General features: G+C 41.0%; 1 protein-coding gene across 2 annotated transcripts in view; it reads left to right on the forward strand.

Moving 5' to 3' along the window:
* The first annotated feature begins 7,791 nt into the window (after positions 1-7,791).
* Positions 7,792-13,282, forward strand: part of ikbkg (inhibitor of nuclear factor kappa B kinase regulatory subunit gamma) — a 30,927-nt gene continuing 25,436 nt past the window's right edge. The window contains exons 1-2 of one of the 2 annotated variants that reach the window (XM_061219638.1): positions 7,792-8,128; positions 11,975-12,165. In XM_061219638.1, coding sequence (XP_061075622.1) covers positions 11,979-12,165 — 187 coding nt within the window. In that variant the 5' untranslated portion in view covers positions 7,792-8,128; positions 11,975-11,978. The remainder of the gene's footprint in view (positions 8,129-11,974; positions 12,166-13,282) is intronic. The other variant, XM_061219640.1, reaches the window with a different exon arrangement.

Consider the following 13,282-nt stretch of genomic DNA (forward strand, 5'->3'; position numbering starts at 1 on the left):
AACTGTGTACTATTGCTTATTACCCAAGCGAAAACTATATATCTCGTTATAAAAATAAAAAAAAGTTTGTTATCGGTAGCAACAAGCAAATTAGCTATAGTTAGCTTGAAGCATTTACAAATATCCACTTAGGCAATATATAGGCAATATGAACATAGTAGCGATTGCACAAGCATTGTGCTTCAGGTGGATATTTGTACATTCAGGAAACTAACTATTAATCGCTAATTTGCTTGTTATAGCGAACTGGTAATGTTTTCTAACTAGATAAGCAATAGTACACAGAGTTTCAGTGATCGTCAAGATCTGTCATTTTCTTACGGGAACCCTATGAAAAGACGGGAGGCTCGGTTGCGTTTGTCACTATCAGCTTTCCAAAACGTGTTATATTCATAGACCGTGGGAAGCATAAACAGTGTTGCAATTTCTCTCTTGACCGTTAGGAGTCTGAAATTACCTATTGTACCTTTAAGGATCACCGCGTTTCATATGGAGTCCCAATGCCTAGCATGGCCAAACTGCTTTGTAACAAACAAAGCTTTGCACTGTTTCTTTCATTTATACAGGTAGTTGTCTGACCGAGATGGAAAAGCTAATAAAAATGAATTTGTGTATGGCATACAACTTGTGTATGGCATACAACTACAACATACAACTGGCATACATCTGTCTTAATATTTATAGTATCATATTAATATAATTTCAATGATGTGGTAGCTTACACTGCCGCTGTTTTAGCTACCAAGCTAAGTAATATGCAATATGCAATGCAGTTTTTGCTAAAACCACTACCACAAAACTAAGCTATCATTAATTATTGTTAATTACATGTTGACTTGCTAATCAATCCTCAACGTGTTTGATTCCACATTTTAAGTAAACTGCTTCAAATTGGATTGATGGCATACTTCGCTTAGTAGCTAAAACAGCGGCAATGTAAGCTACCACATCATTGAAATTATACTATCATATTAATATAAAGACACAACTTCTCAAAGTCATCTATGCCATACACAAATTCATTTATTAGCTTTTCCATCTCTGTCACACAACTACGTGTATAAATCAAAGAAATACAGTGCAAAGCTTTGCTTGTTACTAAGCATGAAACATGGTGATCCTTAAAGGTACAATAGGTAATTTTCGGACTCCTAATGGTCAAAAGAGGAATTGCAACAGACATCAAACCACAACACTGTTTATGCTTCCCACAGTCTATGAATATAACACGTTTTGGAAAGCTGACAGTGACAAACGCAACAGAGCCTGCCGTCTTTTCGTAGTGTTCCAGTAAAAAAAACAGTGAGATCTTGACTTATGTGTGCTACACAACACTATTTATAGTTTTCACTTTAGCTAACCAACTATATTGTGAGCAAGCAAGTTATTTGGCTACGTAACTAGCTGGCTATATAACTAAGATATGATAGGAAACGCGGGTAGTGTGACCAATGCTACTGGAACAGAGATCATTTAATTTTGTTATCTTTTGGAGTCAGATAAATGAGAAGTTCAACTGCTCCCCTGTTCTACCAGTTCAACAAAAGGACTTGCAAATGTCCGCCAATAGTGTGGCTCTATACGATCGCTATCTATCTATGTAGACATGGACACACCTGTGGCCTGTATAGCCTTCAATGATACACTGATGTATCTTGTGACGCCACTGGTGTATAGGCGAGTGACTATGGGGTGCAGGTATCCTAGGTTGTCTGTCTGTTAGGACTCTAAACTGCTAAGTGTGCAGTTTTGCGAGTCAAGAGGATGCAGGTTCAACTTAATACAATTTGTTCAACAATGTGCAGTGCAGAAATATCATTACGTGGAAAGATGCAATATGAATGGCTATATGTGAATGGTGCGCAGGAGGTCGTATTATCGAGTCTCTTCGAACCATTCCACCTTTCCCCTCTATACCCAGGGTTTACAGGAAAAACAACAAATCATCAAATAAAGAGTCACAAGACGGCGGTAACAACAATGGCCCTGCTGATGTCATCTCTGTATGTTTAACAAATCTGGTTAACCTTTGTAGCACAGCTGGATGCTGACTCACAGATAATTTGCATTTCCTGTGGTTTATTCCCACAAAATCTTTATTCAGCAACCAGTGTACCACACCACCAATGACACCAAACTATTTCCCGCAACACGAGCTATCGAAAGACACTAAACACTGTATGTGGAAAACCCATGATCTATACAGTACTATTTCACCTCAACAGTTCTGGGAGCATTCCACTGAGGTGACAGAATTGCACTGAGAAAGCACAATGATGGGAGCAATAGTCCTGTATTGACGAGCACCGTCTTTTCATCAAGCCTTGCTGACCCTGTGGCAACATGGTAAACACAGTCTGTTTCCTTTTGGGGGTCTAAAGTGAGGCACAGTTATGTAAAATGCCCTACAGTTTGAGAGAAATACAGGTTTATTTTCAAATGTATTTTTTGATCCAGAGGTCTAGAAAATCCTAACGAACCATAGATATTTATGAAAGGAATGACCACAGGACTTCTAAGGCCTATAGCCCTAACGTCATCAATCCATCCATTATCTTAACCTGCGAATCCTGAACAGGGTCGCAGGGGGGCTGGAGCTTATCCCAGCATACATTGGGCGAAAAGCAGGAATACCCCCTGGACAGGTCACCAGTCCATCGCAGGGCACACACACCATTCACTCACACACTCATACCCACGGGCAATTTACACTCTCCAATCAGCCTAACCTGCATGTCTTTGGACTGTGGGAGGAAACCCACGCAGACACGGGGAGAACATGCAAACTCCACACAGAGAGGCCCCGGCCGACGGGGATTCGAACCCAGGACCTCCTTGCTGTGAGGCGCCCTAACATCAGTAATGTGTGAATTACTGGAATGGATGATTACCAACAGGCTTGGCAGGGTATTTCTCAGAGCATCAAAATGGGTTTAGAATGGGTAGATCAACTATGGAGTCAGTCTCTGTGCTTAACCTTGAAGTGAAAAGGGCATTTGCTAACAAATTAGTAGTAGTCGGTGTGTTCTTAGATATAGAAAGGGCTTTTGATGCAATATAAGGAGCAGATGTGAGATGTAGAAGTCAAGTTGTTGGTACCTGGGTTTCCATAACACCTCAGCAGTGCCACAGGCTGATTGCCTCCATGCCACACCGCATTGATGCAGTAATTTCTGCGAAAGGAGCCCCAACTAAGTATTGAGTCCATAAATGAACATACTTTTCAGAAGGTCGACATTTCTGTATTATAAATCCTTTTTTTGATTGGTCTTATTTAATATTCTAATATTTTGAGATACTGGATTTTTGATTTTCATGAGCTGCAAGCCGTAATCAAGGCAAAATAGGCTTGAAATATTTCACTTTATGTGCAATGAATCTAAAATATATGAAAGTTTCACTTTTTGACAGAAAAAAAATTAACTCAGAGATTTTAAAGCCCCGTTTTCCTTTATGTAAATGCCTCCCATCCTTCAACTATAGATAAAGTACCTTGCACTTTTCTTTATGGGTATTTCTGGTCTTCTTACAGATGGCTTCATCATCTGTAAAAACAGAGAGAAAAAATCCTATACCAACATCTTGAAAGATGTCATTTATCAGGATATTACATACAACTGGACTAATGATACTCCTTTGAGGGGTGCCATGTTCTATACCAACAACTTCTGATGTCTGCATCTCACGTCTGCTCCATATAACTTTCATCAAAAGCCCTTTCTACTAGAACACACCCACTACTAATTCGTTAGCAATTGCCCTTTTCACTTCAAGGTTAAGCACAGAGACTGACTCCATAGTTGATCTACCCATTCTAAACCCATTTTGATGCTCTGAGAAATACCCTGCCAAGCCTGTTGGTAATCATCCATTCCAGTAATTTACACATCACTGATGTTAGGGCTATAGGCCTTAGAAGTCCTGTCGTCATTCCTTTCATAAATATCTACGTTTGTCTTGACTTCCGGATCAAAAAATACATTTGAAAATAAATTATGACATTTGGACGTTTGTTTGTACATGAAAAATAAAAATGTTTTCATCCAATTTTTATAGTCCAAATACTCAATAATAAAATATTTTGAGAATGTATTTAGATGCTCACTGGTATAAAATGAGGTCACGCCACTGAAATTGTGATCTATTGTGGAGTCAAAGGTGTTTTCCACTGTCTTCCTTAGAAATATCAGTCAAGAGATTCCTTGGAAATCCCCCAAAACGTCAACCTTTTTTTTTTGTTGCATAAAATCTCAAGAACGGTTTTTGCAGAAGCGTAACAATCTCAGCCTGTGTATTGAAAAGGCTATGATTTCATTACGCAAGCGGAAAAATGCTATGTTGTTTTATGCAAGTCTAACAAACTATACACCGTTGGAAACGTAATTCCATTAGCTAAAATGCTTCTCAGTCATCTCTTGAATAAAAAAAATAAAAAAATACTACATTCTAAATATTAAACTAAGTGATAAAACCAACAATAAAAACAAATAAAATACCATAAATAATAAAAGGACAATTATTTAAAAAGGGAAAAAACAAGTTCTAAAAATAATTACACTCCATGGTTGAGATCAGACTTTAAATGTACAAGAGTTAAAACAGTGTTAAGTTTCAGTTCCTTGTGTAACGCATTCAGGGCTTGAGCATGCGCTCAGACCAAATGTGGGGAACTTGAAAAACTAAACAATCTTGGGAAGTGTGCAATAAGGAACGTGTGCAACTAAAAGTGTTGTAAAATGGTAGTTTTGGCCTTAAACATATGAGCATGAAAAACAACCTGAGCATGAAGAGATAAACTTGCTTCCCAATTAAACTTCTTTCACATTTACTGTAGTAAATCCAGTACTGAATCCAGTATTGGCATGAACAGATTGTGCCATTCAGAGGCACACACTCTGTAAAGTAATATGTGGGCAATTCCACAGTCATATCAACCTGAGCATGAACATTTTTTTACTTACTTACTTCCCAATGAAACTACTTTGACATTTACCCTTAGGGTGCATATTTTGTAGTATAGACTTCATGCCATTGCAATAATGTTATTGCCATTACAGTGCAGGATGCAATGTCACAAAAACAGGTATTTTTCAGTCAACTATATTAAATGTTTTTTTAAATACCTCACTGAACTTTTTTGGGGGGTTAGCTGCCTCAAGTTCTCTTCAGCATATGAAAAGCATGTGCATTTGGATTCAGATCAGATGTGTGAATTAGCCAGTCAGGAATTTTTCAGCTTTGGCTTTGAAAAAGATATTTGTTCCTTTAGCAGTATGTTTTGGATCGTTAGGCCATTTTATCTTATCGTAAATTTGTCTTACTTTTTTTTGTACAAAGGGCTCATATGAGTGTACCATGTTGGATTCAACAAAAAGTTCAGAAAACTGTCCTAAATGACCTGACAAAGACCTGTTCTTACAGGAGCATGCATGCATGAGTTGTGAATGAGCATCATTAACGCCCAGAAATGGTATACTGTATAAGGCCAGGCATGTCCGGAAAATTATTTCATAGAAATGGCATCAAACCCCCAGGATGTCAGTTTTATCTGCATTACTGTAGGTGGGGTCCGTGGGATAGATTGCCAATGGGATCAAAGAACAAGAGACCACAGTAGTCTACCATATAGTTGGCACCTGATTGGATAGACTGCTGTTCATTGTTTTTTTCAAAACATAACAAACAAAATAACTTTCTCTTATTCCTCCTAGACTCTAAGAAGGGATGTGTCATTTTTAACACATGTTGTGTTGATTTTGACACAGTAAATGTGTAAGCCGTTTGAATATGCTCAAGGACTGTGATTGGGCAATACAAAGGTTGTTTTTATTTACATTGGAAAAAATATATTTTATCCACTCAAAGTACACATTGAATGGTGGAATGTAAGTGGTGGAATGACTTGCCTACCACTGTCGGGACAGCAGAATCCCTCCCCATGCCGCCTTTTCAGACTATACCTTAGTCCTCCTTCCTGATTTCCACCCCCTCTTGTCGAACCCTAACCCTTAATAAAAAAATAATAGAAATATTTTAAAAAGACGCATATTTTGCTATTTATGGATTTGATATTTTTAACTTGTGGAAGAGCCTATGTACTTACGCTTTGGATTAAAAGCGTCTGCTAAATGAAAAAATATATATATATTTGAATGTAATGGAAATGCACAATAATTACTTGCATATAATTTTTTTACAAGGATTTTGAGTGGCCAACACATAACGTGTCAAATGAGTATTCTTGCACATTGTGTGTCAAAAGTGTTCAGAATGAACACAACCTGTGTCAAAGCACACTTGACACAGCATATGTGGGGGGTGACATGGTGGGTGAGATGGCTCAGGCAGTAAGAGCAGTTGTCTGGCAGTCGGAGGGTTGCTGGTTCAATCCCCCGCCCGGGCCGTGTCGAAGTGTCCCTGAGCAAGACACCTAACCCCCAAATGCTCCTGATGAGCTGGTTGGTGCCTTGCATGGCTGCCAATCGCTGTCAGGGTGTCAGTGTGTCAGTGTGTCAGTGTAAACCATATGACCTCACCAAAATGTTTCAGGTTTTCTAGGGCAGTTCCTTTTAGCCTACACACTTTGCTCTTGCTATCACTCTTATACAAGTCCACCTTGGTCTCATCTGTCCATCTGTAAATTATAAATATTTGTAAAGACTCGCTCAACATCTGGCATGTCTACAGAATGATGAAGGTCATTGAAGACGTAAGTAAGTAAGTATTCCACAATTTAGGAGCCTTAGTTTTGAGCCTAGTGCGAGGGACAACCAGTAAGCCCTGATCAGAAGACCTCAGAGACCTGCTGACAACATATGGGTAGAGCAGATCACGCAGGTAAGCAGGAGCCTGACCATGGAGGGCTCTATATGTGATCACAAGAACCTTGAACTGGATCCTGAACTTGACAGGTAGCCAGTGTACGGAGACCAAGATAGGAGTGATATGACATGACCTCCATCAGCTCAGAGTGTGATACAACAGACCTGAGTTCAGTACATTTGTGTACGTTGTGTACATTTCTTCTCATAATGACGCATGGTTTAGCTTTCTTCAATTTTCACATATCATTTCAGGACTAGTCAATTCTGTGATAAATTGGGTGAAATTAAGATTTCCACAGATTTCCTTAAAATCATCTCAAGCATTTGTTAGCCAAGCTAGGTTAAAATTTCCCATAAGAAAGACTTCAGATTTAATGTAAGGAGACAGAAGTTCAGCAATCTTAACCAGAGAACCCTCAACTGCAGACGGTGGTCTATAGTACTTATATACGAGACCAGTAGACCAGTAATGAAAATGTTTAATCAGCCAAGCATGAGGCAACAACGAAACGCATAAAAGCATGCAGACGTGGTCAAGAGGTTCAGCAGTTTTTCAGAACAAATGTCAAAATGGGGAAGAAATGTGATCTAAGTGACCGTGGAATGGTTGTAGGTGCCAGACAGGGTGGTTTGAGTACCTCAGAAACTGCTGATATCCTGGGATTTCCACACACACCAGTCTCTAGAGTTTGCAGAGAATGGTGGGAAAAACTCGAAAATTAAGTGAGCAGCACTAATAAACTTCTCACTGAGTGTACTTAGTATACCTGCCAAAAACAAATAATTATTTAGTAGATAGTCCCCCCAGTTCAGGGTTCAAAAGTCATTGGACAATTAATTTCTCCGCAGTTCGCGATTAGTCTGGTGTATGCAATCGCTTCCTTAGTGCAAGTAAAAGAATCATGTAATCTTGATTGTAACCTTTTGAATACATTTACGCTGTTTACGCTGCTCCAGCCTCTCTACGTTCTGGTAACATCTATGGGATGTCTCGTTCTTGACTGCGGAAGTAGGAAGCCAAGGGGAATTCCTGCTGCTAACAGTTAGCTAGACTTGCGGTGTTGTAAATATCCATTCCATAGCTAGTTTTCTGGCAAGATCGTGAACAAGGTTGACAGCTAGCTAGTTAGTTGTATTTTTACTGTATTGTTTCGCTGTTACAGCTGCGTTTTCATGAATGACATCGCAAATATAGCTAGATCACAGGACTGGATTTCAGATACAACACCGTTAGTAACGTTATTTTGCTAGCTAGCTAACGTTCTTAAGTTAACCACCGAGCCTGGGTACACGCGGATACACAGGTATGTTCTAGCTAATTGTGTAGAATTTATTTGGGGTGATGTGTGTATTTCACGTTTTGCAGTACTAGGTAACCACAGGCTGTGACGGGACTGTTACACTAACGAGTAAAATCTGTCTGCCGCAGCAGTTGGCTAACTGGTTAGCAAGCTAACGGTGTGTCTAGCTAGCTAACTTTTAGTGAAAGGTTGACTGACAAGTTAACTTAGCTACCTTGGAACTACCGATAATTCATAAACATGCCATGGTTGGCATCTTGCTTAACGTTGTCTTGGCTTGCTAGGTAAAGCCTACGTTAGCTGTCAACTCAAGAACAACGACAGAACACTGTCAATGAAACATGCCTAGCTCGCCATTAACAAATTATCCAGCCATGGCATTTAGCTAGCCTAGCTAGCTAGTTTGTTTGCTAGCTAGCTAGTCGAGCGAATACTGTTTGTAAACATGACAGTGTTAGCCAGCTCACATATCATGAGTATGTTCATATTCAGTTAACTTTATACTTATGGGTTGTTAACATGTTTATTTGTAACGTTAGCTAGTTCGCTACACTTCATATTGAACTGTTCGTTGGTGTAGCTGTCCAGCTAGTCAAAGGCCCAAGTGCCCTATGTGCGTTATTGTTATTGCGGTGTCTGAAAGCACCGTAAGGTTGAGCATAACTAAATAGTTCGCATTGCATCGATAATGCCATGTCTGCATACAATCGATAAAAACATTTCTAAAAAGTCTTATTACGTACCAAATTTGTGATGTAAATTGATGTGATGCTCATAATTACAAACAAACGTTCCCAAGCGCTTCACACAAACATACCATTATTGCAACGCAGTGTTATTCATAATTTCCTACATTTAGTCGAGCAACTTGCTCTTGCGTTTATTCATCTGCCCGTAACACCACGTATCTTATCTTATAATAATCATTTTTTTGTAGCACTTCTCTCGCACTCAAAGTGCTTCGCAGTTATAAGGGGGGAGCTCACCCCAGCCACCACAACAGTGTAGCACCCACCTGGCTGATGCACAACAGCCAATATGGTTATAAAAAAATCTCATTGTTTAAAAACTAGTCATTGTATTATTTTAAATGTGCTGGAGAGTACAGAGCCAAAACACCAAAAAGGTCGCTGTCCAAATACCTACGGACTGTGATTGTTTTTTTAAAACTGTGAAGGGCCACCATCTATAACTAAATTAATCTAGAGCAAATTGTTTTGATTAACACAATATCTGTGGATCCAGGACAGCCGTTCTTGTCTGCTGAAAATGACTAAAATACACTCTGCTCCATAAGGAATATATATATATTATACACACACACACACACACACACACACACACACATATAGCTATACATATACACATATAGCTATACATATGTACATACATACAGTTGTGGTCAAATTTACTTACACTTGTAAAGAGCATTTGTCATGGCAGTCTTGAATTTCCAATAATTTCTACAACTTTTAATTTTCTCTGATGGCAGGATTGGATCACATACTTCTTTGCCACAAAAAAACATTCATGAATTTTGGTTCTTTTATGAATTTCTTATGGGTCTTCGGAAAATGTGACCAAATCTGCTGGGTCAAAAATATACATACAGCAATGCTAATATTTGATTAAATGTCCCTTGGCCATGTTCACCTCAATTAGGTGCTATTGGTAGCCATCCACAAGCTTCTGCCAGGCATTTGGTTGAATCTTTGGCCACTCCTCTTGACAGAATTGGTGCAGTTCAACTAAATTTGTTGGCTTTCTGACACTGACTTTTTTCTTCAGCAGAGTCCACATGTTCTTGATGGGTTTTAAGTCAGGACTTGGGGAAGACATTCTAAAACCTTAGTTCTAGCCTGATTTAGCCATTCCCTCAGCACTTTTGATGTGTCTTTGGGGTCATTGACCTGTTGGAATACCCAACTGCATCCAAAACCAAACATTCTGGCTGATGATTTTAGTTTTTCCTGAAGACTTTGGAGGTAATGTTCTACTTAATTATTCCATTTACTTTCTGTAAAGCACCAGTTCCACTGGCAATAAAACAGACCCAGAGCAAAATACATAATACATAATACTACAAGCTTGATGGTAGGTATGGTGTGCTTGGGGTTAAAGCATACCCTTTTCTCCTTTTTGGTGGTTCTTGGTTGACTCTTGACCATCCTGACCTGTAACTGCTTTGAAATGGCTCCAAGTGACTTTCCTGACTTGTTCAATTCAATGATCCACTTTTTAACATCCATGCTCCTTAGACTTTCCTATTCTAGTGTTTAAGTCTAATGAGTGTATCAATTGAGCCCCATTTAAAAGGTCTCAGAGACGTCACCAGCTGTAGTCAATCAAATCACTCACAAGAAGTTAAGAGGCGATGCCACAAAGAAAATTTGATCGATGCAACTTTCTACATCACCAGAATTGATAGTTCAAGTTGCTGTATGTATATTTTTGACCCAGCTGATTCTGTCATACTTCAGTAAGACTTATAATAAATATTTAAAAGAAGCAAAATGCATGACTGTTTTTTGTGACAGATATATATGTTCCAATTATTCCATAATAGAAAAATAAGAGAAATTATTGGAAACTCAAGACTGCCATAATATACATGGTCTTTACAAACTAAACTTTTGACCACAACTGTGTATATATAAGTTTTTTTTTTTTGATTTTGCACTGTACTCCACAGTTATAGATTTGTAATCAAACAGTATGCATGTTCTTAAAGTGCTTATTATCAGCCTTTATAAAAGGGTATTTTTATGCATTTAGATTGCACCATGTTGAACAGATGTTATACATGGAATCTCTATTTCAGAGGAGGATATTTGGGACAAATTGCTTCACAGGTGTTTCTGACTTGTCAGTGGTGTTCAGTCGCTTCCTTATTGATGGTAAAAGAGGGCTTTCCATATCTAGTCTTGATTCTAGGCTTTTGATTGTGTTGTCTGCAGAATATGTCACAAACAGAAATATAGATGCAAACCCCTAGTAGCTGCTAAAACAGCATGGAATTGCCAAGTTACTGTTCTCAGGATGCTCCACTCAAAAGAGAATTCTGTCTCGGACGAGGCTTAATCTGTCTGCAAAACTGGCCAAAAAGCTGTTTTAATTTGAATACATTTTATTTTTAAGTAATTGATATGTTTCACAGATTGTTTTTGTTTATGAGGAATTACAGTGAGCACCGTAATTCATTGGACAGTCACATTTTTTATTATTTAGATTCTGTACTCGAGCACAACTAGAATTTGAAAGGATACAATGACAATGAGGTCCGTCCGATATGGATGAAAATACCCTCAAATTAAAGAGTCTGCGCTTCAACCTCATTGGCACTGTATCCTATCAAGCTCAGTGCTACAGTACAGAACCAAATATAGAATGTCCAATGCGTTATGGTGCTCACTATATATAGTGAGCTCCATAATCTTTGAGACAAAAACTTCTTCTTTTTTTTTCTCTCGAATTGTCTCTGTACTCCATTACGGTACTCACTGTATGCATGCTTGCAGCCACTCCAAAAATGCCAGATAATGGTTACTTGTAACTGGGATATGGGGTTATGGATATTGTATATTGCAGTGTGTCCATGGATGCAAATTCAACAGTTTTGACATCAAGCACCTGCAGATTTTCACACAGTTCTGTCTGGAGACACAGTTCTGTCCTGGAGACACAGTTCTGTCTGGAGACACAGTTCTGTCCTGGAGACACAGTTCTGTCTGGAGACACAGTTCTGTCTGGAGACACAGTTCTGTCCTGGAGACACAGTTCTGTCCTGGGACACAGTTCTGTCCTGGGACACTTGTGCTGCGGGTGATGGCGTGTCTCTTCTCCCCTCAGGGTGATGGTCCAGCCCCAGGCTCGTGTGGAGACAGGCCTGCAGCTGGAGATGACGGGCGGTGGAGACGTGCTGGCCGCAGGGGGGCAGGGGTCCCTGGGGGCCAGCTCTCAGGGGTCCCTCAGGGTGCCTCCGGAGCTGGCCTCCAACGAGATAGTGCACCGGCTCCTGGGGGACAATCACCAGCTGAGAGGTGAGCCTTCTGCACGCTGGGGCCACACCTCACGCTGGGGCCACACCTCACGCTGCTGGGGCCACACCTCACGCTGGGGCCACACCTCACGCTGGAGGGGCCACACCTCACGCTGGAGGGGCCACACCTCACGCTGGAGGGCCACACCTCACGCTGCTGGGGCCACACCTCACGCTGGGGCCACACCTCACGCTGGAGGGGCCACACCTCACGCTGGAGGGGCCACACCTCACGCTGGAGGGGCCACACCTCACGCTGGGGCCACACCTCACGCTGGAGGGCCACACCTCACGCTGGGGCCACACCTCACGCTGGGGCCACACCTCACGCTGGAGGGCCACACCTCACGCTGGGGCCACACCTCACGCTGGGGCCACACCTCACGCAGCTGGGGCCACACCTCACGCTGGGGCCACACCTCACGCTAGAGGGCCACACCTCACGCTAGAGGGCCACACCTCACGCTGGGGCCACACCTCACGCTGGGGCCACACCTCACGCTGCTGGGGCACACAGGCTGCTTTTTGAACATTGAAATGGAACCATGCTAGATTTGGAAATGCATTTAAATTATCTGAATTATTTGAAAGCCACCGAGAAGCAAATGTATGTACGATGACTGTAAACTGTAAACATTTCAGTCTCAGAGATCCAATCAGAAGGTGAGCATTGATCTGGGCTAGAGATAATCCCATGATGCTAATGGCACATACTGCTGACATGCAGGAATTCTGCAGCTGAATAGCAGAGGATCAGCTGCTGGGCGCATACGTGGGGTTTTGAGATATGTGGAGGAGAGACTCTGAGATGTAGCAGTAACAGGGTGGAGGAGAGGTTTTGAGCTGCAGCAGCAATAGGGTGGAGGAGTGGCTCTGAGATGTAGCAGTAACAGGGTGGAGGAGAGACTCTGAGATGTAGCAGTAACAGGGTGGAGGAGAGGATCTTTGAGCTGCAGCAGTAACAGGGTGGAGGAGAGGCTTTGAGCTGCAGCAGTAACAGGGTGGAGGAGAGGATCTTTGAGCTGCAGTAGTAACAGGGTGGAGGAGAGGCTCTGAGCTGCAGCAGTAACAGGGTGGAGGAGAGGCTCTGAGCTGCAGCAGTAACAGGGTGGAGGAGA

Source organism: Conger conger, chromosome 14 (genome assembly GCF_963514075.1).
Source record: "Conger conger chromosome 14, fConCon1.1, whole genome shotgun sequence".
NCBI classification, from domain to species: Eukaryota; Metazoa; Chordata; class Actinopteri; order Anguilliformes; family Congridae; genus Conger; species Conger conger.